Below are 27,702 nucleotides of genomic sequence, written 5' to 3' on the forward strand. Positions count from 1 at the left end.
TGGAGTTCTGACTGAAACCCATGCTCATCCTCCTCTACCAATATTAATGTAAGCACTATTATACTCTCTTCTTATTCAAGCTTATTTATATCAAACATTGGTAACATACCTTCCTGAATGAAATCCACCTCTTCTCTACTATTTAATGCAGTAGCTTTCTCCAATTGCTTTCGTCACCTCCCTAGCATTTGTTGAGATGGTGTTTTTTGTACTACTGAACCCGATTCAATTTTTATTCTACTTCTTAGCAATTACTTCTATTAAATTATTGAATTACTTGTACACTATACCTGAGACTGGTTTAATAGCTTCTTCTGATACACTTACTGCTTGGCCCCTAGTTGGATCTTCCTCTACAAGTGTCGCTTCGTCTGGAATCTTGCTTGCTGAAGGTATCTTATGGGGTCTACCACCCAAATGGCCAACCTCTTGACTGGCAGCTCTTGCTTTTTTAAAATGTGGCATATGTGGAAATAAAAGTTGTTAGATATAGAATTAAAGAGATACGATATACAGTTATTATCAATTTGGTTTATTGTCAAAGATATATATTTTATATATCATATTATAATCTACTTGTATTATACTATAATACAAAGTTATTGTGATTATGCATCTATGACTAATAGGTTACTGGGTTTCTTAAAAACCCTTGTTAAAATTAGGTTTTGCCATAGAACTCTTATTCTAATATGTGTAATTTACTATTACTAAGTAAATTAAGTATGGCTGTCGTAACACCTTTTCTCCTCTTATACTAAAAGTAGCAACTTTTAAATCCTTTACGATTTACAACTATATGGCTAATTGGAAAAAAAAAACCTGTTTATTATTCTCCATTATTAGCTCTTTCAGAAACAGGTTTTTTTTGCTCGTTTGGAGATGTGGTGGTAAAGCCTTTAGGATTTGAAAGAGATGAAAAATCTGGTACACGTTTTGGAGATCTTGAACCATATGAAATCTAAGTAAGTCTTATAAGGCTTATTACTATTCAATTAACAATCTCAATATATCATAACGATCATGACTTAAAATCTAAGTAAGTCTTACAAGGCTTATTACTATTCAACAATCCCAATATATCATAACGATCATGACTTAAAATCTAAGTCATCATGATGTGAGAAATCCACATGACTCCTAAGCAGGTCATGTATATGAACAATAATCATTACATCATACAACTCAAATGAGTCATTAATCAAAACCATAACATATGAAATCCTTTACAAACTACGAAGGGTTTGTATCACTAGTATTGACTTTTGCCTAACATATAACAAGCATTTTATACTCCGTAGAGGATGAAGCTTTAAAATAGAGAACTGTGATTGACTACATTACCTAAAGGAGAACTATCATAAGAAAAGTAGTAGAGTTGCTATTTAGCACAATTGAGTAAAAACTCTGAATGCCAGTGTACTGTAGAAAAAGGTTGTGTTGGTAGCCTTAAGAGGAGGAAATCGATGAAAAGGTTTGAAACCAAGCTGAAAAAGTACTGAAAAACACAGACTATACCAGATCACTAGGAGTTGGTTGTAAGAGGATGTTTGCCGAAGCCTAGTTTTCATTCAACTAACAACGGCATACAACCTAACTAAAGGTATCGATGTTTGCCATGATTCTCAATAAAAACCGAGGATTTAGCAAAAAAATCTGTATCACAATATCTGCTCGGCGCATTGGATATCAGGTATACTTCCTCACTAGCCTGTCCAAGCAAAATATGAAGCAGCCAGGAAATCAGAGCGTGAATGCGATTCGTGTTCTCACTAGTTACAAACAAGTAACGCATCCCGACGGACCGTAAACGTTTTAGAAACAGGGGGCATGACGGGGGGGGGGAAGAGTAAAGCGTGGCATCCTAGACTACTCCGGGCCTGATGAAAGAATACATCTAATGATGCTGGGAAAAGACAATTTTGGCCAACCAGCAAAACCTCCGGTACACCGCAATCCAGAAACACAAAGTGAACTTAATAAAGAAAGAAAGAAGAGAGGTGAAAGAAAGGAATAAGGCATCTGTAAACGAACACAGCAGAAGCAATGAATCGATTCCTCATAGAGTTTCCCAGCCGCCACTGTTGATGTCCGCCTCTAATTTCCTAGATATGACCGATGGCACGCCGTGTTGTAGCCAGGTGTTACGCATGAGAGCGTCGTATCTTCGCTGGTTGAGGAATAATTGTCGATTACGTCTGTTGGATGTTAAATCTAATGTTGTAGAGAAGGTTGTGGAAATAATAAATACCTTAGCCCCCAGTCGGTTTCTCCATACTTATCGAGGTACGGGGCCGGTCCGTAGCTGCCATGTCCATTATGTAAATAGAGCACGCATCCTTTCCGGATATTTATGAAAACCCCAATATCTTTCCCACATCTAATTCAAAATCAGTAACTACTCGAACAGCCAGAAAATGTAATTGCGCTTACTTGTCAACATGCTGATTACAACCTCCACGCCCCTTATCTGTACAGCACACGGCTTGTGAACATATGATCTCGCCGCAGAATAGGCACACATTGGGATCAGAGAGGTCTTTTCCGCTTTTTGGGCATTTTCTCTTCATGGCTTCATCAACTAGTGTATCGTAATGAAGAGGTAATCCGACAAGCTCGAAAATAGCAGGATGTGATAGGCTGATACTCTCAAAGTCTGGGCTTGCATGTGCACACCATGCCGATATCATGGAACGCAAGTATTCGCCGTCGGCGGTGGGCATGAGCCAGGAGGAAAGCATCTCATCAAAGCTCGGGAGTCCTAAGACTTCAGAAAGGCGGTCTACCTCGGGATCATCAATATTTCCAAAACCTGTGTTTGGAAAAACGACTCCGTAATGGACATGCAATAGGATGGTAGATTTACGCAGGAAGGTTGTTGCGTACTTTCTGACTAATGCGCGCATGATTGCAACGTTCTCGAGGGGGAGGTTGTCCGCGCCGCTCTGGCGAACGAACTCTGCGAACCGACGGAACGTGTTGAGTTGCTGGTCTGTAAAATTTATAGAGTTTTGCGCATCTTTAGCTCTTCCGGATTGCCCCCATGCTGCCAACAGGTCGTTGGACCAACTGACTCTAGAAAGTTTATGCACTATCTTGGTGATTTCAGCCATGTAACATAATCGAACGACGTGTATAATATCAAGACCCAGTCCAGGGACAAGGCACATGGAACACTCTGCCAAGAATACAAATATATCGTCTAAGAATAGAGGGCTCTCGTTCGACCTCAACTGCGTGCGGGCTTTGTTATTGTATACCTCCGGGTGGCCAATCAACAATCGCTGGATTTGGTGTCGTTGCATGTCCTTAAACTCGAAAATTGTCTTGTTTTTCTCGCTGCTTTGTAATCCCCCGACGGCGATGTAGGAGGATATAGTTTCAGATAGAATTCTTAAATGTGTCAAAACTTGTTGCGAGATCCGGTCGAGTAGGGTCATTCCGGGCTCGGATCCCACACCTCGTTGGGCAATCTCAACCGCCGTGATGGTAAGTCCAAAGATTTTAGCCATCGAATCACAATGGGTCAGGCTGTGCTGCGCTGGAGGTGTAGCTAGGCGTGCCTCATTGGAGGGATATCTAGTGTGAATGGTGTTGCTGATAAGGGTGTCCCTCAGGCGACGGTATATTTTGTGTAATTCGTCCAATTCGGTTTGGACCGGCAGGGGAATAACTGCGCCAGATCTTGGAGCGGTTTCATTAGTCCCGAAGGTCAAAGTGGGAGCTAGTCTAGAAGACCCAAGCTCAGGAAATCGCGGCTCGACATGCATTGTTGACAGTTGAGAGAGCTTATTCCCTATTGGGGCGATCATGTTGCTAGAGCCATAGGAACAGAACATTTCCTGACACATCATAACACTGTACCTGTCTAGCCCATCACTCTCAATAGCCTTCTTGAGTTTTGCCATCGAGCCGAGTTTTTCTCCCAACCATTGTTCGAATTTGACTGTTGGTTTTAGCACCCCGGTTGTGGTCTCCTCTTTAGCCCTCCAGACAATGGGCAAAAAAGCATTTCCCAAAGCCTTGCACAGGGGACAGACGAATTCCTTAAGCTCTAATCGCTCAGGATGGTCACGGGCTATTTGCTGAGGATGACGGCGCCTTGTGGATTCGTAGTAATGTTCAAAGCAACTGAAATGCATGACATGGCTGCACCCAGTGGCAACAGGCCCCCTCATGACAGATTCTGGGGGAAACCCTTGGCCCAGACCTTGACGCTTAACAATAAACTCTGTTCCATCTATAGCAAGTTTGCGAATAGAATCACGATTCATACTTGCAACCCCGAAAGGCCGGATTTCGTCGGCCGGGCGGTCCAGGCTGTCGGGCAGAGTGACAATCTCATAAACGTAGCTCGGATCGTTAATTGGGGTTTGCCTTGAGATATTGCTATCTGATATCAACGCCAACGCTCCGTAAAGCCTCGAGTCAGTCATCTCTTCTTGACATAGTAAGCATGTCCCGGCGGGATATTTCCACCATTTCTTCTCTTCCTCATACTCTTTCTCCTCATTTTCACTATCGGTAAATTCTTCATCTCCAAAATCAAATCCAGCGGAGTTCAAGAAGCTTTGTTGCTGTTGCCTCATCTGTGCCATGATCTTTGCTTGTCGTTCCCTCGCTAGTTGCTTTCTCTCGGTTTCAGCATCTTTGGTGTTCTGTTCAGCTTCGGTATCCATCCTCTCTGCAATCTCGTGTGCCCATACTGCGGCTGCTTCAAATGCCGCCGGCTTCAAATGCCGCATTCGCCGGAGAATGTTGTCGATCTTGGGCCAGCAAGCCTTGAAGGCCTCTATGCCAGACAAACGGTGGAGCACGGTGGCGATGGTCCGATTGCCGATTTCGCTAGCCTCAACTTCAACAGGGGGTAGATTGAGCATCCCAAATCCACCCTTGGCCTTCTTTTCGAGTGCGTGGAGGATAAACGAATTGTCTGCTTCTTGGCCCTCGGGGGTTTTGTCCTCGGCGACAGCTAGCTGGCAAAGATGGAGACAAAGTTGCAGAAATATCTCAACTCTGCTCTCCTGTATTGAAGGTGTGTAGCTCTTGAATTGAAGACCATATGCAAGGGAGTAGTAAATGATCTGTGCAAAAATCGGTGTTCTGGTGAAAGCGGCAATATCCGAGAACACACCCGTTTTGATTTTCCGTAGTTTTGGCTCGAATGCCACCTCAGAAACAAGACGCCCGGTTCTCTTTGCGATCCTCGCACAGCAGCTATTTTCCATTTCCTCACGTTGGTTCTTTGAAAACTGTAGGATGTATGGATCCACTTCGTCATGATACTCCTCTTTGAGCTCGAACGTGCCGGAATCGGAGAGACCATCTGGAGGCCGAAAGGTAGTCATTTCCTCAAGGGTATCTTGGAACTTGTCAAGTTCTTGTAACCTCTCCGGAAGGCGTGCCGTGAGCTCCGAGAATTGAATCGGCTTGAAGCAAAGAATATGAACAATTTCTCTCTTTAATTTCAACAACGCGAGATCGGGTTCTTCTTGTATTGGAATGAGTGGGAGACGATCGCTTAGTATCACAATCAACAGATGCAGAAGGTCTTCTGCAAGGTCTAATACTTGCGAGTCCTCATAACCCTGCGGGACGTCAAAGTTACCCTCTACCCAATGGTTGAGATTGAAGCGGTCGATCATTGTCACGAGCATCCTGCTAGGATTGATGGTGACCAAGGCTGTCTGTAATAAAAAGATATCTCTACTATGTGCCATCTCCCGCTGGGAAACGCTCTTGTAGGTTTGCATTTGGTGTCGGAGACTGAATCCGTTGCGGACCCACATACCAGCCTTCATTTGAGCTAGCCACACGCAAACCCTCAGAGGAAAATCAAACATGACGATTGCAATATCCTCGAGTTCGTATTCCGGCGTTTCTGGATCCGATGCTCGTTTGATTTGTTCCCAATCAGGCACAAGGAACTTCTGTAATTGATGCACATCCATGTTTCTCCCAGCTTCTATGAGCCAGGACAATGTGTAATGTAGGGCGTGGTGAAAACTGATCGGTTGCTTATCGACAGAGAACTTGACGATTTTGTATTGGTGTTGGTTGCCCCAGCGGTCTGTATCGAACTGAAAGCCGGTGACTTGTTTGAGCTCGGCTCGAGATTTAATCTCGGCTTGATGGAACCGATAGCGTTGCCAACCTAAGGAGTTGATCGCGGTGTATCTCGCAACCGTAGATATGGCACACTGAAGACTGTTGTCATGGGGGTCTTCGGTCCATCGGTACGCTTCCGAGAACTGCCTAACCAATCTATTGATCTCTCGCGTAATCAAGGATGCGCTGATCCACGCCTCGGCTTCGTACTCTACATGCTCACCAACTGCGCGGGTGTTGGGGCAAATGCCTTGGTGAAGGGTTACTAGATCTAGAAATTGAAGCATATATCTCTCCTCATGCCGTAATCTATCCTGGACATAATCGGATGCGAACAAATACCGCATATCATGGAAGAAATGGAACATTCTCCGATTGGTGAGAGATCCTGTATCAAATGCAAGAGTTGCCTCTTGGTTGACTTCATGGGGATGACCTACTTGGCGAGTGGTGAGAAAGGTATACAGGATGGCCAATTGATTTGTTAAGAAGTTCCCACGCTTGACGACCTCGGCGGTTATGGAGGGCGTTGTTAGAATCTGCAAGGAAAGGTTGATAATAGAGTGGTCAGGCTCCCGGTCGGGAACAAGGTACAATTGACTCAGAACAGTGTATAGACCGGAGAACCGTAAACCCAGAATTCGCTTGAACTCGGGAATAGCGACCACAGTGCTAATATAAAGATCCCGCAGATCAATCCTAGCCTTTTTCCAAAGTCTCAGGTCAAAAAGGATGAGCCAGTCCAGTCGGACCCTTTGGCGTAGGTCTTCGTGAGGAGGGACAGGGTGTTTGTTGGCATACCCGGCTGGTTTCTCTAGCCAATGTTTAGGTACTGGTGCTCCAGGCCTGCGGGAATGCTGGAATCCTGGGGTACGAGGTATAGGCGGCACATCGGGCATTTCCTCTTCAATATATGCCGACGCACTGCCACTGGCCTCTTGGGTTCGTTCAATAGCAGTTTCAGCTTGAACAGTCACTGTTTGTGCGTTTGCATGGGCTCTACCAATTTGATTTTGAGGGCCCATTCCGATTGCGCCTATGATACGACCGCCGAGTTGGGCCAATACACTGCCGACCATGTCAACATCATCATCAGCTTCTCCCCCGCCACCATCGTCGTCTTCGTCTTGGTCAACATCTTCCACAATTTGATCCTCGATATCTCCTTCATCCATATCCACGTCGTCGTCAGTTCCGGCCCCAGTAACTACTTCAATGGGCACGACCACCCGCCTAGTCCCCGGCAGAGGATTACCGTCTTCCTCTACCGCATGATCATCGATTCCTTTCTTACCAACTTCTGTATTTGAGGCCTTCGAGCCAACCCTCCATACCCCAAGAAGTTCTTCACAGATGGTCGTCCGAAGTATGTCGTTATGCCCCCCTACACTGCAACCAGCGATGTCCCCGAGCCACTCTATTATGGTACCACACATTTGCTCTCGGAAAGTGTCCCTCGCAGACCTGATAGTTACGGTGACTTTTATTTGCTCGATAATACTGGATATCCGCATAAGCTCTGGAAGAGAGTGATTGTAGGCAACAATACTTCGTCCGACGAAATGGGTTTCCTGTGCTTTCTCTTTTCCGAACCCCTTGGTCTTTTTGCATGCTCGTGCAACTTGATCCTCAACCTCGTCGATGGTGTGCTTCTCGTCATTCCATACAATCAGTGCGTATTCAACGCGATCTGTAGCCGATTCTTCTGGGAAGTATCTAGAAGTCAACCTGGATGACTCCTCATCTGTTCTTATGCCTTCTTCGGTCTTTGGGAGTCGTAGCTGCTCTGGTGAACAGGATATAACATCACATAGGTAGTCTATCGCTCTCGCAATGGTGCTTCGGATACCCGCAACAAGGTCTGGTGGTATTCCGTGGGGAGAGGTCTCAGAACCCATATGCGAAGAGAGACCGTGAGTGAGAGGAGTGTGAATGGCGCATTTGACGGGAATTTTCCATGCCTCAAGATCTCCGCAATCACAGCAACCACTACTGCCAGCAGAGATATTGATATAAACAGTGTGACCTGTATGGTCAGAAGACTCAAAGCATTTTCCGCAGAGTACGCAGGTGTCATCGAGTGAACAGGTTCTGGTTTTAAGCTTGCATTAGCTGGGGAGAAGAAATTAAGCGGTAGACATGACTTACTTGCACCGATACGTCGCTTCTCCGGACTTAAATATATGGCCACATGGCTTCCCCCTCGCTGTTGCACTGTACTCTGCTCCATCAGACGCACCCTGAGCTGACGATAGATTCCAATCTGCCGGAGAGGTTCCTTGCGGTGGTCCGTTGGGGAAAAAGTAATTGAGATATTCTCGCTTATTGCAAGCAAGAGCTCCAAATAGGTCTTTTAACAGCAAAAGCTGAGCCTCGCTCGTATACCTATAGTCGTTGTTTTGCGGAGCATTCCGGAGGCGTGAGGCGAGGTGGTTCCCAGGCTCAACATTCGTCGTCGGCGCAAAGGCAACGGGGCGCTTCATCGGGTCAGAGACCGCAGTGATTCTACCGGAGGATTTCTAAGGGATGGCGGTATATTTTGGTGATGGCACGTATCTGATGGGTTCGATTACCGAAGAATCGTAGGAATGGGTGAGGTAAAAGAGCTCGAATGAAGACGAGGTGATGAAGGTGGTTGCGGAAGTTGCGATGGTACTGATCGGGTCTGAGGGTACGGTAGGGTTGATTCACAATCTCACCAGCGGAATAGGGCGAGTCAAGTGCAGTACCACGTTGGGGAGGAGAACAGCAAGGAATAGCTGACAGGTGGACTGCTGTACGATATGGCAGCGTAGCTACCTCCTCTTGTTACTGTACTGGTATTGGACAAAAAGAACAGGTCTCTTGCTGCGCACACGGTGGGAGAAGGGCAATAGCAGAATGGTGGCAACCACCCACAGTTACATATCGAAAGCCTCGGAGGTCTTGATCGGGAGTATCAGCAGAACCGACTCGGGCCTGCATTGAATTTAGTCTAAATTTTGGTTTCAATTCAGGCCCAACGGAAACGTATGATACAGATTAAAAATTATTTCATAGCTGGGGCCTACAAGAGTTCCACTAGGATTGCAAGGCGGTATTGAGAATCAGAAATTGAGGGGTAATTTGATGAAGTTGGATGTTTTGTTAAGGTCTAAGCTGTCTAGCGTATGAAAGTATCTTTCGGATCGGTGTCCAAAGTAATACGTGGGGAGTATATGGCAGTCGACCCTTAAGATTTTTAGGGAAGAGAAGAGGGTGTGTGCACGAGCATCATTGAGTCGCTACAGAATCACAAGCACCGGTAACTTACACTAGACTTGCAAAGGAATCAATAAAAACGTTGGTACGATACCAATAACTTGAATGCATGGTATCATAAAGCAGCAAGAGACATGAGCACCATGGTACCGGTATTATACTGGGGTCATGCGGTAAAGTACTTGTGAGGTTAGCCCATATCTACTACCGGTACTGCGTGTTCCATGATAGTAATATGATCTATCTAATATGTACTGATCTAATATGTACTCAAGAGCGAGTCACGTTTTGTCTGATCTCGGAATTTGATAATCAAATCAGATTATTATCCCAACATGAGTAGTATTGCACATGACACATATCTTTAAATAAAACATCTCACTAGTCTAGAAGTTATATATCCCAGTATCCTCCATATCTTTTACACATCCAGTGATTGAAATTTATTTCCTAATTGAAAAGATGCTAGTATAAAGCTTCATTATTGTCAGGTGGTAATAGATTCTAGGATACAGCCCTATTTGCAAAGTTTCTTTTACACTTCTAAGTATTATTACTAATTCTTAGAAATGCTTTTCCAATTCTCTGTAACATTCCTAAGTCCTTGTTAGTATATAGTGATGGGCAAAGATACTTTTCTTATATCTATCTTGTAATAATTCTTAGACTCCTTAGCCTATATTACCAACACTTCATTGGGTAATGCCTATCATTGTGAACGTATAAGATATCACACTTAGGCTCCTGAGAAATATAAAGAATAAAGAGCATGAAGATGTTTTATTCGTATAAAGAAATAAGTAAGGAAATGACTTAAAACATTTAATCTAATTTTTTATTTATACTTGTACTGCCAACTCTGGCATATGACAAGCCCTCACTGGCACAGGGTTAGCACAAACTGAAACTATGACTAACTACGAAGTAACTAAATCTCCAGTACAATACCTCAAACATGCTCATGCTATGTCCTAACACAAACACTAAATACAACACCATCAACAGTAAAGAATGCCCTCCTAGCCCCTATGCCAAAAGTGATTCTAGTATGGAACCAACTGCAGTTCCCATAGCAAGCCCACATCATTCCTGACTGAGGAGTACTGAGGGTAAATCCTGGAATACCAAGGTATACAGGTGACAAGCAAGACCTAAGCTGAAGCCCCAAAGCCAAAGGGGTGTCCAATAAAAGCAAGTTCTCCATACAAAAAACTAAACTAAAAATCACTACCGCTTAGTCTTTATACCATCCTGTAGTCCTTATCCACTACAAAAGAAAACCAATAAGAATTTAACTCCAAAGGAAGTACTGTTAGGAATACCAGAACCCGATACCTAGGAACCACCCTAAGTAGGGTAACCCCACTTGGAATTGGAATCTCTGGTCTCCAACACCCCCCTCTGGCTCCCTTACGGGGCCTGCACATCATCATATATATCAATCTCAGTTGCGTCCTGTGACTACATTACCACAGAATTGAAGGTGTCAGGATAATACCATATATTTGTCGTCGCCGTCTGTCCGACCAGATCCTGTTCGCAGGATATATGAGAGGAGACCTTCGGCTAGGTTTGAGAAGTGGAACGGAGTGATTCCGTCAACTACTCAGAGGATTACTAGGCTTCAAAGACCTGACACCTTTGGCATGGGCCATAAGTAACGGGACGATTTCGCACAAAAGAGATGGTATCAAATGGTAAAGGATCTCTACTAGAGACCAATACATTTACATACACCAGAAGAGTCTAGAACTCCAAAAGACACTACTAAAGAAGCCAACAAACTTCACAGAGTGTTGCAACTGGGTTTCAGAACACGTTGTAGCCATGGGGGCATTTCCAATATTATAACCATTACCGAAGCCTACTACCCAGAGAGCAACAAGGGGTTGCTAACCGAGGGATTAATTATGAACCTGGTAGAATAGCTTCCTGCGAGTTAATAGGAAGTCATCCAGAGAAAATCTATTGGTTGGGTATGAAGTTACAAAGGATCGAAGTCAGACAACCTACTATAGTTGTAATGACGACCACCTTTGCAGATATAGCCATGAATAAAACTGATCATTTTATCGATAGTGAAGATAATTGGAGCCAACTCAGTTCGACTTAAGAACTAGACCATAAGTCTAAAGACTCTACTAATCAGGATATTACTATTGGGGGCAGCATGCTTCCTAAGAAGAAATATCGTAATTACGGAAGAGGGTGTGATGGTTTTCAGGGTCCACAGGTGTTTGCACCTTGGAAGAAAACTCGACGTCGCGAATTACGATTGAAGAAGTACATAGTTGCATGATAAATAGATGTAGTCCGCGAACACTCAGAGGCGGAATATAAATATCGAAGTGCCTGTAACAATCCCCTTTCAGATAGTTAGTTCTTGGCGACGGGGAACGATACTTACCTCTTCTTTCTCTTTCTTTCCTTGTCTTACGATAGCTCTAGGCCTCTGCCTATGTTACCGATAGTACAAGACCTTTGTCTTCTATCAGAAACATCTATCGTAAGCTTTCTCTAACTTGTCTTCGTAACGAGTGCTTCTTGGCGTAATGATAAGGTTGCAATAAGGATAAAGATCGTAAAGGTGTTTATATTCGTTTAAAGTAATATGTAGGAAAAGTGCTTAGAACAAAGCGTGAAGAACCTATCTTCCTCGGCCGCATCGGCCTCCTTATATAGTGTTCTTCCCACCTTTAATCATGTGACCTAAAGTGGTCACATGTGCAAAACCAAATCAAAACAAACTAGTCATGTGACCAAAGTGATCACATGCTTAAAACCCATGACCTTATAGTGAGGTCATGTGCAAAACTCATAAACCAATCATAACGCAATAAACAAGTCATATGACTCGACTGAGTCATATGCACGAAACCCATGACATCATAATGAGGTCATGTGCGAAACATAAATCATATGCACAAGGCTTGCCTATAAGGCATACTCGTAAGGCATACTCGTCAGGCGCATGTCCCATGACTCATACTTGAGCCATGTGCGAAAGCATCACAAATTCCACACATAACTAATCATACAACCCGAATAGGTTATATGCGTGAAACAATAACATACCTGTGACTCATAACCATGTGTCACGTGAAAACCCTTTCCTTACTAAGTCACGTTCGTGACAGTGCCTCCCAAAGCTTTAGACATTATCAAGCAACGTAGAAGAGACCTTAACAATATAATGTTGTTTTTACGATTCTATCCTACTTCACCTACTTTACTTCACTCCTAGTAGTCATAAACGAAACAAGCCAAGTCTGAGCCTTCCTAGACAATCTCTGTCTACAAAAACGAATCTCGATTGGCCTAGACAACCTTGAAGTCTATCAACTTGTCTCTGCCTAACAGTATATAGTTAGATCTCCTTGTTACTAAGGCTCTCTAATCGGTTACCACTTGCATGGGTTCGATTCACACTTTCAGTGAAGTCATTGATATTACAGTCGGCCTAGATACGCTTAAAGAACTATCCCGAACCAATTCAATTTTCAAACCACTGACTAAGGTTCACTTGCCATCTATTGGTCAAGTACTTTCTAGTCAGTTTGAGCTTTCAGAAGTACCATTTCTGTTACAAGAAGCTTCTTCATGGTATACCGACCCCAACTTAGTTCCTACGGAGGAACAATTTCAAAGAATATACGAAACCTGGTACAGACCAGAATTTAGTTGGAAACCCTTCCTTGACTGGGATACCTGTGAGGAAAGTTCTATTAGCAGCAGGTTCTCTACTACTATACCTCTAGCGTGGATACTCGGAACTCATCCGAACTCCCATTAAAACCTATCTCCTCCTGCTGCATATTCTACTTAACCAGAAACCTCCCAGAATGTGGGCTTTATAGCCCACTTACGAGAAAAAGAAGCTCACAAACGAGCAAGAGAGATGGCTCAACCTCCTAAACAGATCCTTCCAGGAGAACCAAGGGATACCTCGGGAGATGATCACTCTACAAGTTTCAGTCATTCTTCCTCTCTCCCTCCCACTCTTCGGAAACCTATTGGAGGACAAGAGGGCAGGGCTCACAGTGTCCCTCTGTCCTCAAGAGCCCCTTCTGCTGCTTCATGATCTACCACACCACATCTGAATACCCATGCAGCAGATATCGCAAGACTTGCCGCTAGGGTAGGAATTATCATAGGTCAAATCTGACAAGACATATTAACCAGTATTGATACTGCCAATATTGCCTTTGACACCCTATCAGCAGATTCTCAAGCCAATGCACGAGGACTGATAGCTATCCAGCAATGATTGTTGGAAGGACAAGATATACATGATAATGACATTGCTATTATGTTATGTTAGTGTACAATGGTAGAAGCGAATGTCGTACATTTCCAAGAAAGGATCAATAGGGAGATTGCCGCCAAATTGGCAGCACAAGATGCATGACAAGAGCATCATGAAGGGGTAACCACCCAACTGCAGCGAGAAGCTCTAGAACGAGACCTCATCCTGGAACGTGCTTTCCAAGAGTTCAGAGCACAACAGACCCAACAAAATACCACAATGCGAACCTTGATATCCAATTTGGCCGCAAGGCAAGAAAGAGACTCAGAATGGTATAGCGACTTTACCCATACCATCCAAAAGGATCAAGCCCACATATCCGATAACCTATCGCTAGTTCTTAACAAGCTTAAGGCATTAGAGAGTGGACAACTAGGTGGTTGGCACACTATGTTGGAATCAGTCCCAGAAGAATGGGAAGAGACTGCAGAATGGGGGAAATCTGAGGAAATCCCTCCTCAAGACAAAGGAAAACAGAGAGAAGGAGAACCTCCAACCTTTTTAATACCGGGTGGTGACCCAGACGATGGGAGTGATGATGGAGATGACGATAGAAACGGAGGAAAGCGTGGAGGAGGACCATCTAGATTCAAATGGGGATTAACCTCTGAACAGCGTGGAACAGCTGATGTACTTGCAGAAGCATTGGCTCAAACGGTTAAGTGACTGGCAGACCCGCCCCCATTTTTTGAAACAAAGACCAGTCAATATGTTTACCATTGGTTAACCCAATGTGTAGACTACTTTGAACGAAATCCAAGAATCTGGGATGATAATCAAGAACGCATCATTTACGCCTTGGGAAGGACAAAAGGGGATCAGGTCAGTCCAATAGCTATATGGTATCGACGCACAATGGATGGTCTCCGAGGAAAAGAACAAGACCCGGAACTATCTTCCTGGACTCGCTTTGAGTATGAATTTACTAGTCGGTATGCCCCTCTTGAAGAAGGATGAAAGGCCATACGGGATATGGAATCTGTAGAGTACAAAAATGATATTCAGACATTTATGGGAAAAATGCATAATCTGAATCTCCACACCCGATTAACAGGACCAGTCTGGCGAATGGCATGTGATAGGAAGTTGTCCTCCAAGATTAGGTGGTGACTCTCCTTAAACAAATATGACACCGATGCCGAATAGGAAAAGGCAGTCAGGGAAGCAGGAAGGGATGAGGAGGAACAACAGGAACGGGACCACCTAGATCGGGACAAATTGCAACCCGTAAGGACATCTTCTCACAAGAAACCTGCGGACAAAATTCAACCAAAGGAAAAAAGGGAGAAACAATTCATAAAGAGAGGTGGTCCCTCCAAGAAAAGGAAACAGGAACCGCAACCCAATAAACCGGTAAAGAAATCTACTGAAACTACGAAGTTAACACATACAAGCTTCAAAGCTGCCCAGGAAGGAATCCCCCAGTCAACCATCGATGAAAGAAAGCGGGATGGCAATTGTACTCGTTGTGGTAAGAAAAACTATGACTACAAAACCTGCTGTGGACAAATTCAGATGTCTAGAACAAGGGCAGATGACCACCCATTCAAGACACTAAGGCCTAAAAGGGTAGCAACAGTTAACCGTCCCAGAAAGATTTCTGCCGCCCAAGTTCCAAGAGGTAATAAACTCTGAGAACTAGGTGATGACGAAGAGATGACTTAGGTCATCCCATTGGTACTGACAGCTATGGTGTTCAGGTAGTCTAGAAGAGACATACTCTCCAGGAATCGAAATTAATGGCAAATTAAGGGGACGTTGAAGCAAAGAAAACAACCTTGCGATCATGACCTGAGTGGGAGTATACGTGTCCTTCTTGCCACAAGGACAAGGGGATTAATAAAGAGCAATGCATGCATTGGCGGCACCTCTATGCTTCCCAAGGGAGTGACACAAGCTCGCCCTAATGACCTAATACATGACTGTTAGAGTAGTCAGGCACATGACCTGGATACTGAAAGGTCTCTGATAAGGACCAAAGCCTGGACAGGAAACAGACAGCACCAAGGGTTCTGAAGGAAGCAACAGTAGGGCTAAGATGAAGGATCTAAAGGATAAGTGAAGCACATCTTCGATCTATATGAGAAATAGGTACAAGAGCTCTAGACCTTACATTTAGTTACTGCTTCTTAGGTACCATGCTGGTACCAAACAGAACTCAATAAAGTGAGGACACAGTCTACAGTTAAGCGAGGGTGGAGAATAAGCCTGAGAAGGTTATCAAAGAGACAGCCGACCAGCCCTACGCACCCGGCTTTTGTTTCCATGATATTTGGATGATGGCAGAGACCACCTAGATTGATTCCACAGAAGGTAAAAGTGGAAAGTATGGGAACCCCTCAGCAGGGGGTAAAGACCGCTAGTAGTGGGCTGCCCGATAGACTAAGTGGAAACAAGTTTGTCTGAGGAGACCTAAGTGGTCGAAACTGCGTGGGCACAGTAACAAACATCCCAGTTGTTAGCAAACCTCAGATATGTCGAAATGACAAAACAACGATTCGACACCTTATCCAAAAGAGCGTACTTTTAGCACACCAAAACCTACAAGATATAATTGTCCTGAGGGACATGCTTACATTCATATTATAAACCCGAATTGTCAGCACTATAGAATACGAGTGCTATTAGATTTAGGATCCAATGTGTTCTTAATCAACAAAGAACTTGTAAAAGAATTAAAAATCCCATTCACAGAGAGACTGAATCCGGTCAACATTCAAGGCTTCGATGGAGTATCAATTCCATCAGGAGGAAAGTTCTGCACACACCCTATTTGGCTTGAAATAGGACAAAACAAACACATGTCTGAAGTTGTGTGCGAAATCGCAGCAGCAGGCGATTACGGGATGATTATCCCTTTTGAGTGGTGGCATTCAGAGCACCCACTATCCAACATTGGAGAACCTACAAAATGGGAATTTCTGGACTCTAAATGCAAAAACTGTGTGGAAGAAGAGGATGATAGCATTGCGGATATGTTCAAATATGATGAAACTGTCACTTTGGATGAGAACACGATCCAAATAGGAAAAATTGAAGTTGCAGAAAATCCTAATGAGATCAACTTTGATTCCATTCCAAAATACTACTGGGAATTCAAGAAATTATTCCTCTCACAAACAGCAGCAAAGCTAGCCCCTAGGAGAACCTTCGATCATGAAATTAAATTAGTCGAGCGAGCAAAACCCTCTTGGAGACTAATTTATCCTCTGTCTAATAAACAACTTAAGTTGTTACGAGAATACCTCGATGATATGTTACGACAAGGAAACATCACAAAGAGTCAATCGCCTTTTGGTGCCCTACCTCTCTTTATATCAAAGGCAGATGGAAGACTATGACTAGTAGTAGACTACTGAAACTTGAACAAGATAACCATCTTAAACAAATTCCCACTACCATTAATGTCAGAGTTACGTAATAGTATTGGCAGGAGCTAGCATCTTTTCCAAAATTGATTTAAAAGATCGCTACAATCTCATCCAAATCAAGGAAGGAGATGAATGGAAAACGGCTTTCTGATCGTGCTATAGACATTATGAGTATAAGGTCATGCCTTTCGGATTAGCCAATGCTCCACCCACATTTCAGGACATGATGAATGAGGTCCTTCAGGAATATTTAGATCAGGGGGTCGTATGTTATTTGGACGACATTCTCATTTATTCCAAAAATGAGAAGGAACATATCGAGCTAGTAACAAAAGTGTTACAACAATTAACAGATTTCCAGCTCACAATATCAATAAAGAAATCTTTCTTCCACGTTAAAAAAGTGCAGTGCTTAGGCTACATGATAGCCGTTGATGGGGTATCCATCAGTACCCGAAAGGTGGATTCAGTATTAAACTGGAAATCACCTACGTTGGTTAAAGAAGTCCAGATATTTCAAGGATTTGCTAACTTCTAGCGATGTTTTATAGAAAACTTCTCTAAAATTTGCGCTCCTATTATGGAAACATTGAAAGGCGATCCAAAGAAGTTCTGGTGGGGTCCGGAACAGGAAAGGGCCTTCCAGGAGCATAAAAGAAGATTTACTTCGGCTCCAATTTTGCACCATTTCTTCCCGGAAAGAGAAACAGTGGTGGAAATGGATGCTAGCAACTTTGCCTTAGGCGGTATCCTATCCCAGTTTGTGGAGAAAAGACTACATCCTGTAGCTTTTCATTCCCGCAAGCTGAATTCGGCAGAGAAATTATGAGATCCACGACAAAGAACTATTAGCGATATTGGAAGCTTTCAAAGAATAGCACCAATATCTGGTTGGAACCGAAAAGCCTATAACTGTGTACACCAATCACCAAAACCTCCAATATTTCCTCACCTCGAAGATCTGGAGTGGATGCCAAATCCATTGGGCGCAGAAGTTAGTGGATTACAACTTCAGAATTGTTTACCGCCCAGAAATGAGGGTGGGAAAACCTGATACACTCAGTCGACGGCCGGAGTACCGTTCTGAGGAGGGAGCTGCACATCGCGAACAGGCGATATTGAAACCCGAACGTTTCCAAACCAGTTCAGTAACAAGAACTGTAAAAGGGGAAATTCGAATATGCTTAATAGCAGGCAGCAAAATAAATGATACAACCATAGGTGATATACAGGAAACTCCTAACGGGAATGACACAGAATCAGTAATTCAAGTAAAACAATTAGACACCAGGGCAAGATTACCAACTAAAGGCTCAAGAATGGCAGCAGGCCATGATCTCTATGCAATGCAGGAAAACAAAGTCCCAGTATGAGGACAGTTAGTTGTTGGAATCGTATTGCAAGTAGTATACCAACGGGAATGTATGGAAAGATTGCTCCTAGAAGCGGACTCGCAGTCAAAAGCGGTATCCCCACCAGTGCTGGCGTAATAAACGCAGATTATACTGGCGAACTCAAGGTACTACTATTTAACTATCAAGATGCAGACTGTCACATCAAGGCGGGCGATCGAATTTCCTAACTAGTAATAGAAAAAATTAATACTGCAGAGATGATGGAAATAGACAACCTAGAGAATAACAAAAGAGGTACATTAGGATTCGGCAGTACAGACATTGCAACAAGGGCTATTACTTTCCGAGAATTAGAACTGGTAGTCACCCAACTACATGCGTCAATAAACCAAAATACACATTGGTATGATGCAACCGAAGTACCCAATCGAACACTCATGAGTAGCACCATACTAGCCTGTAAGAAACTAAAGAAATTCAACTCGGAATTTCTAGAGCAAGTCCTAAAAGCCATCCCAGGAGATAGAGAATGGCTTAAAAGAAGAAATGAGTTAGAAAACTTACGAGACTATGGCAAACCTTTCCCGAAAGACTGGACCTTATCCAACAAGTTGCTTTACTACAAGCAAAGACTATTTGTACCAAAAAATCAGAACCTTTACACAACAATAGCTGAAGGATGTCACGACGCTAAAATAGCAGGACACTTCAGGCAAGAAAAAACCCTTGAGATGATTATGAGGGATTTTTATGGGAAAGGCCTGGCAGATTGGGTAAACGATTACGTACAGTTATGTAATGATTGTCAACACAACAAATCCCCATGGCACGTGAAGTATGGTCTACTACAACTACTGTCAATACCCTACGCAGCATGGGCATCAATTTCAGTTGACTTTATTACACAGTTACCCCAAAGTCAAGGATGCACCCAAATCATGGTAGTAGTTAACCGATTCACAAAGATAGCTCAGTTTGTCAGATTGGAAGAAACAACCACCACAAAAGATGTGGCAACAGTCTTTACAAAGGAAATATGGAAGCTACATGGCTTACCAACAGAAATTATCTCAGACATGAATTCAAAGTTTGCAGGAGAATTCAGGGAATCCTTATGCAAAACAATATAAAAAGGAGGATATCTACAGCGTACCATCCTCAAAAGGATGGACAAACTGAGCCAACCAACCAAGTGCTGGAAGGTTACCTGCGAATTTTTGTCAACTATGATCAGGATAACTGGTACCAACTGTTACCTCTAGCCGAATAGGCTTACAACAATTCAGTAACCAATACACACGGGATGACACCCTTCTACACAAACTATGGATTCCATCCACAAACTGAATGGATGAAGGAATGTGAGGTGCAAAATCCAGGAGCCACACTATATGCAAACTGGATAAAAACAATCCACGAGCAAGCAAGAGAATCACTCCAACAGACACGAGAAGCTATGGCCAAATACTATGATAGGAAGGCCAAGAAGCAACCTAACTTCAAAATCGGCAATAAAGTAATGTTAAATGCAAAGAACATTTGTACACGCCGAAAGTCAAAGAAACTCAGTGCTAAATTATATGGATCATTTGTGATCTTAGAGAAACGAGGAAACTGCGCCTGCAAACTCAATATCTCGGATCGATGGAACATACACCCAGTATTCCACATATCTCTATTTGAACCCTACAGAGAGTTGGTAGAAAAAAAAAAACCGATAACAACCTCCCAGAGAGCACGAGGATATTGAGGGCGACTTATAATGGGAAATAGAGAAAATTGTAAGAAGCGAGTTATGATCTTACAGAAAGAGAGTATGCGGTCGCTACCAAGAGGTACGTGAACTGTGGTACTTTGTCAAATGGCAAGGATGTTCTGAAGATGAGACTGCCTGGGAGCCTGCAACTGGTATGGATAATGTGAGGGAAATGGTGGATGAATTTTACCGTGATAATCCGGAAATGCCAAGGAGGGCAGAGGAAGGACGATGAGATAAAGGTTTTCCTACCGGGGCCAAGTAAACGTGGAAGATTTTTTACTCTACTTTTATCGGATCCAAAAGGAGTTAATGTTTAAAAATTTAATGGTTAAATTATGTTTATTTTTTATTTTATTTTTTATTTTTATGTACCAAAAAGGCATTCGGGGCGAAGCCTTCAGAGGAGAGAGCTCATGTTAGGAATACCAGAACCCGATACCTAGGAACCACTCTAAGTAGGGTAACCTCACTTGGAATCGGAATCTCTAGTCTGCAACACCCCCCTCCGGCTCCCTTATGGGGCCCGCACGTCATCATATATATCAATCTCAGTTGCGTCCTGTGACTACATTACCACAGAATTGAAGTTGTCAGGATATCACCATATACGTCGTCACCGTCTGTCTGACCAGATCCTGTTCGCAGGATATATGAGAGGGGACCTTCGGCTAGGTTTGAGAAGTGGAACAGAGTGATTCCATCAACTACTCAGAGGGTTACTAGGCTTCAAAGACCTGACACCTTTGGCATGGGCCATAAGTAACGGGACGATTTCGCACAAAAGAGATGGTATCAAATGGTAAAGAATCTCTACTAGAGACCAATACATTTACATCTACCAGAAGAGTCTAGAACTCCAAAAGATACTACCAAAGAAGCCAACAAACTTCACAGAGTGTTGCAACTGGGTTTCAGAACACGTTGTAGCCATGGGGTGATTCCTAATATTACAACGGTTACTGAAACCTACTACCCAGAGAGCAACAAGTGGTTACCAACCGAGGAATTAATTACCAACCTGGTAGAATAGCTTCCTGCAAGTTAATAGGAAGTCATCCAGAGAAAATCTATTGGTTAGGTATGAAGTTACAAAGGATCGAAGTCAGACAACCTACTATAGTTGTAATGACGACCACCTTTGCAGATATAGCCATGAATAAAACTGATCATTTTATCAATGGTGAAGACAATTAGAGCCAACTCAGTTTGACTTAAGAACTAGGCCATAAGTCTAAAGTCTCTGCTAATCGGGATATTACTATTGGGGGCAGTATGCTTCCTAAGAAGAAATATCGTAATTACGGAAGAGGGTGTGATGGTTTTCAGGGTCCACAGGTGTTTGCACCTTGGAAGAAAACTCGACGTCACGAATTACGATTGAAGAAGTACATAGTTGTATGATAAATAGAGGTAGTCTGTGAAAACTCAGATGCAGAATATGAATATTAAAGTACCTCCCAAAGCTTTAGACATCATCAAGCAACGGAGAAGAGACCTTAACAATATAATATTATTTTTATGATTCTACCCTACTTCACCTACTTTACTTCACTCCTAGTAGTCATAAATGAAATGAGCCAAGTCCAAGCCTCCATAGACAATCTCCGCCTACAAAAACGAATCTCGATTGGCCTAGACAACCTTGAAGTCTATCAAGTTGACTCTGCCTAACAAGTACAATAGCAGGAAGGAGTTAACCAACATGTCCACCTCTCACACCCGCATGCCAGGCTGTCAATTCTATGAATCCACTTTGCCAGTTACTTCCGTAGAGTATACCAGTATAGAGAACCTGTACCAGCAGCCTGTGATCCAAACAAATACCTCAAATAAAGAAAAAAACATAGAGGTAGTGACAAGCCAAAGCAGTCAGTACAGCCTATCTCTCATCCATGGTATCCTGCCTTCTCCTGCCATACCGGCAACCAAACCAAAGAAGACCTAATAAACCCCATAGTACTCAGCAAACAAGACACAAACAAGTCCAACTAGGTAGTTGCAACCTACTATCTACATAGGTGGTCATCAACTAGCCAGTTTGTTAGGAAGCTTTTATAGCACTCAGTAGTGTAAACTTAACAGCTCAAGAGAGGTCGGAAACGCTTAATTAGACCCATCTAAGATATCCGGACTCGATCAGTACATGCAAGTACCTCTTCCCATCCAGTCAGCCCCACTTAAGTCCCTCATGCCAGACACCACAGGGCTCATTCAGCCCCCTCAGCCTCTTGCAATGCAACTACCGACATAAACGAAACTTAATACTAAAGACCCTAGGAACTACTAAGTAAACTCAGATATTTCCGTCAGAATCCAAGATAAAGAAAACCATCATGGGCGTAAAAGGAACGCTACCGAGGCAGAGCAAAGATAGAAGTAAGAAAATTACTTAGAACAGAGCATAGAGAGCCAATCTTTCTTAGCCATACTAGCTTCCTTATATAGTGCTCTTCTCATCAACCCTAACCCTGATAATTCACAACTATGAGTCAAGTGAAATCCTCATAATAAGTCATATGACTTGAATGAGTCATATGTGCAAAACTCATAATTCATAATTGAGTCATGTATAAAACCTAACAAATCTTAATATAAATAAGTCATATGACTTGAGTGAGTCATATGCATGAGACCCATAACTCATAATCAAATCATTTGTGAAATATAACAAATCATAATATAAACAAGTCAAAGACTCAAATGAGTCATATGCATGAGACTCATGATACATAATCAAGTCATGTACAAAACATAACAAATCATAATATAAATTAGTTATATAGTGAAACCCATGACTCATAATTGAGTTATGTGTAAAATCCTGCCACATCTGTAACATTCCCCCTCTCATTATTTGGCGGGAAAAATATTGTTTTTGTTAAAATTTCATAGTATTTGTAATATATTTACAGGTACTAATTACTTTGTAAGTACAAAAATTAAACAGGTAGCTATCTCTACCAGAGAGGCTAGCAATAGATACGGAACTAAGAGAAAGAGGTGTGCTTGAGAAACTAAAAAAGTAACCATTCAATCAAGTATAGAAAATACTATCTGCCAAAGTCTGCTATTTCTATTGTGGAAACAGGTAGTCTTTAAATATATCAATTAACTCATGTCTAGTATGAATAAAATTAATAAATAAAGTTAACTTTAGTATTGAAACTAATACTATTATCAGTTAAACATAAAATAAACTTAGTATTAAAGTGTACTATAATCAAAGATCCTAATGTTCCAAGAACCTTTGTGGAGACAAATCCTTCCTGTAGCCAGGATGGCCTTGACTGCCTCATTCTTCTCAACTATGAACCAGATACTAAAGATTGTTGTTGTAATGATCCCGCCTTGGATATTTAGTTCTTGGCGATGGGGAACGATACTTTTCTTCTTCTTCTGTTTCTTTCCTTAGTCTTATAATAGTACTAGGCCTCTACCTACGTTACCAATAGTACAAGACCTTTGTCACGAACGTGGCTTAGCGAGGAAAGGGTTTTTCACGTGACACATGGGTATGAGTCACAGGTATGTTATTGTTTCACGCATATGACCTATTCGGGTTATATGATTAGTCATGTGTGGGATTTGTGATGCTTTCGCACATGGCTCAAGTATGAGTCATGGGACATGCGCCTGACGAGTATGCCTTACGAGTGTGCCTTACGGGCAAGCCTTGCGCATATGATTTATGTTTCACACATGACCTCATTATGATGTCATGGGTTTCATGCATATGACTCAGTCGAGTCATATGACTTGTTTATTGTGTTATGATTGGTTTATGAGTTTCGCACATGACCTCGCTATGAGGTCATGGGTTTTGAGCATGTGATCACTTTGGTCATATGATTAGTTTGTTATGATTTAGTTTCGCACATGTGACCACTTTAGGTCACATGACTAAAGGCGGGAAGAACACTATATAAGGAGGCCGATGCGGCCGAGGAAGATAGGTTCTTCATGCTTTGTTCTAAGTACTTTTTCTACTTATTACTTTAACGAATATAAAACACCCTTACGACCTTTACCTTTATTGCAAAGTTATCGTTACGCCAAGGAAGGAGCTTTACGAAGAAGAGTTAGAGAAAGCTTACAATAGTCATTCCCGGTAGAAGACAAGGGTCTTGTACTATCGGTCACGTAGGCAGAAGCCTAGAGCTATCGTAAGAAAAAGAGAAGAAGAAAGACACGAAGAGAAGTATCGTTCCCCATCGCCAAGCACTAACTATCCAAAGAGGGATCGTTACACTATGGAACAACAGACAAGGAAGCCCTTGCTATGATTAATGTGCTCGCCGCTTTCAACCACATTCTGATAGGCAATACCTTCACCATTGTTACCGACCACCAACCTCTCACTAATCTTAAAACAGAAAGAGTACCTAGAAGGAGAAGAATAAGATGGATAGGTAAGATCAGCAAATACGACGCAAAAATCATCTATACCCCTGGAAGAACGAACTATTTAGCTGATGCTCTCTCCCGCCTATATGAGAACCAAGAACTCACAGACCCTCCTCTTGTTCATGACCACACAAGACAAAGCGAAGATAGCTCTGATGACACCTCCTAAGAACAAGAACCATCGATGGCTACCGCCAGCTCTGCCGCTTCCTCCAATTCTTTCTCTTATACCCTGTACAGAGCTGCCAGAACTGAATGAGAAAAGGACATTAATGACGAGTGGAAAGACGATTGCACCCTCCGCAGTACACCTCCTCACGAACTTGAACAAAGCAGACTCCACTGGTCCCACTGTTACCTCGATACCTGCCCCTTTCACCAGACTGAAATTAAATTCAGCAACAGATACCAGCGACCGTATTATATGTCTGCTGACAATTCCAAAAATACCAGCTTCGACACCGCAGAAGGAGCAGAAGAGATGATCGATGAAGATGGATCAACCCAACCTCCCCATACCTTTAATCCTGTTCCAACACGGCACCAAAGTCTTGAAGAACTTGAACAAGCAGCAGCCTACGTGGATGTAATAGCTTACCTATACCCTCCGCAGTCAGCCCCGCCATCCGCTCCTCCCATAATCAATTCACGACCACTATACAGTAGGCCCTTATAAGTATACAACAATGAAACCATTGTTTCTGTTCTGCCCCCCACGATTCCAGAACATCGCCGACAACTCTATGAAACCTTTGAAGAAGAAGAGGAAGCCCCTATCGAGCCAACAAGAGGATCTCTCATTGAGGATGAGCGAGATGTTAGATCAACTATAGAAGAATTAACCTCCTCCTTCCGAAGTCAAATGATAGCAGGATATCGCCATGATCCGATCTACTTCAAAGTTATAGATAGCTCCAGACATGGAGACCTCTTCTCCTACAACATACTCAACGGAATAGTCTATACCAGCACCCGTTATGGTGAACATTACCTATACATCCCAAAAGGCTATATGTTCAATTGAAGGACAATTAGAGAATATGTCATCACTGAAATTCACAACAAAGGACACCACAGTGCAGACCGCAACCTCTGATATATCTCAGAATATATTTACTGGCCTGAAATGTAAAAGGACTTCCGTGATTTCATCAAACAATGTGATCTATGCCAGGCAAATAAGGAACGAACACAACTACCTGAAGGGAAAGCGCAGTCCCTCCAACTACCATGCGAAATATTTGAATTATATGCCATCGATTTCGCAGGACTATTCCACAAGTCCGCCGGATATGACACCATCTTGGTAGCGGTGGATCGGTTTCCTGGATATACCTGGCTCATATCAATGAAGGTTACCGATTCCTCCAAAGATACCTGGAATAACCTCCAACGATATCTATTTACCCCCCATGGGTACCCCTTATCTATTGTCAGTGATGCTGATCCCCGTTTTACCACCAGATTCTGGAAGCAAACCTTGACCTCCCTCGGAATCAACCACATTATGGCTACCCCTGGACATCATGAGACTAATGGCCAAGCAGAACGAAAAATCAGCGAAGTTAAGACCGGAATTAGGAACATGATCAATGAACGACAAACCAACTGGGAACTAGCCCTCATTGAGCTGGCCGCATATATCAATGCCAGATTTTCAGACACCTTGGAAATGTCCCCATATAAGGCAATCTTCGGCCGCCAATACCCTCTCCTACCTACAACTCTATTTAAGAACTCCTCAGTCCCTGCCTCTGATGACCACCTAAACCGCTATCAAGCAATTCGGAATGATGCCTTCCAAGCTGTTAAAGCTGCCCGATTCCGAAGCACCACTACTACTCAGAAGCGATGATGCCAACATGTTCCTATCCCACCAGGCGATATGCTCATGGTACATGGAAACTTGTTTATTACCAATGTTGGACGCAGCAAGAAATTACAAACCTGATGGCGAGGACCTTTCAAAGTTTTATCCTTTGACGAGCATACAGAAAACTAAACTGTCCAGATGGATGGACGCATATACCACCGCAATACTGCAGTTTTCCACACCTTTCCTGTCAAGCGATTCCACCCCAATGACGACTCCAGGTTCCTTGGAAGAACCCACTCTCGACCTGCACCTATCATCATTGATAAGAAAGATGAATGGGAAGTTGAAGAAATCCGAGACCACCGCCTTTGGCATGGAAATAATCAGTTCCTGGTCAAATGGAAGGGATACCCAATGAGCAAAAACAGCTGGGAACCACTAGAAGGACTAGAGCATGCTATGGATATGGTGAATGAATGGTGGAAAGACAACATGCTAAATGAATCCCTCCCTCCAACGATCAATTACATCACCATGTGCTGGATGCCTACGATGCCAGAGACTGAGCGATGGTATGCAGAACTCGAAACTAGGGATAAATTTTGGGCACCATACCTTGAGTCGGAATTCGAAAGTAGTGATGAGGAAAATCAAGCTATGGAGCAGGCTCTCGACAACCTTATCTGATCACCAATCACCATCCGAATACCATAACGATGTCAAACTATGTGGAACTCAATGTGAGGCTGCGACAACAGATTGTTGCACTGTTGTTGAACCGCGATGTTATCCAACTAGAAGACTATTTCGAAATCCTCGGGATAGACTACTGTCCTAATTGCAACCATACTTGGGTTGATGTACAGCATGAATCTGGTATTCGTGACTACTGTGATTTACATTTCTTTGAGTCTAAGTGTTTTCTCAGGATTTCTTCTTGTCCCTGGTGTGACACTTATGATGAAGAGTTCATAGCAGAAACTGAAGCCTTTAGCTTCTCGGACTCCGCTTTTGATGATTATTAGTTTTTGTTTAAAAAGTTGTTTTGTTTTGGGGAATGTAACCGGTACAGGTACTCGGTTATTGGTTTTGATTTATGTTTTGTTTTAAGTATCATTTGATACTTGGTTTTGTTTTATGTTTTGTTTTAAGTATAGCTTTAATACTTGGTTTGTTTTAAGTATCATTTGATACTTGGTTTTGTTTTATGTTTTACTTTAAGTATCGCTTTGATACTTGGTTTGTTTTAAGTATCGTTTGATACTTGGTTTTGTTTTATGTTTTATTTTAAGTATTGCTTTGATACTTAGTTTGTTTTAAGTATCGTTTGATACTTAGTTTTG

At 42.8% G+C, this 27,702-nt stretch overlaps 2 protein-coding genes; both read right to left on the reverse strand.

Annotated features, from left to right (window-relative positions):
• Positions 1-1,540: 1,540 nt before the first annotated feature.
• GSTUM_00006796001 (uncharacterized protein) lies at positions 1,541-1,795 on the reverse strand (the record flags this gene model as incomplete). XM_002838957.2 has 1 exon in its annotated part: positions 1,541-1,795. One exon carries the CDS (start codon positions 1,793-1,795, stop codon positions 1,598-1,600), a length of 198 nt encoding a protein of 65 aa, XP_002839003.1. The 3' UTR covers positions 1,541-1,597.
• Positions 1,796-8,591, reverse strand: GSTUM_00006797001 (uncharacterized protein; the record flags this gene model as incomplete). XM_002838958.2 has 4 exons in its annotated part: positions 1,796-2,198; positions 2,252-2,380; positions 2,434-8,199; positions 8,257-8,591. The coding sequence occupies 4 exons, from the start codon at positions 8,589-8,591 to the stop codon at positions 2,060-2,062; spliced, it is 6,369 nt and encodes a 2,122-aa protein (XP_002839004.1). The 3' UTR covers positions 1,796-2,059.
• Positions 8,592-27,702: the final 19,111 nt, after the last annotated feature.

This window comes from Tuber melanosporum (assembly GCF_000151645.1).
Source record: "Tuber melanosporum whole genome shotgun sequence assembly, scaffold_3, strain Mel28".
Taxonomy (NCBI): Eukaryota; Fungi; Ascomycota; class Pezizomycetes; order Pezizales; family Tuberaceae; genus Tuber; species Tuber melanosporum.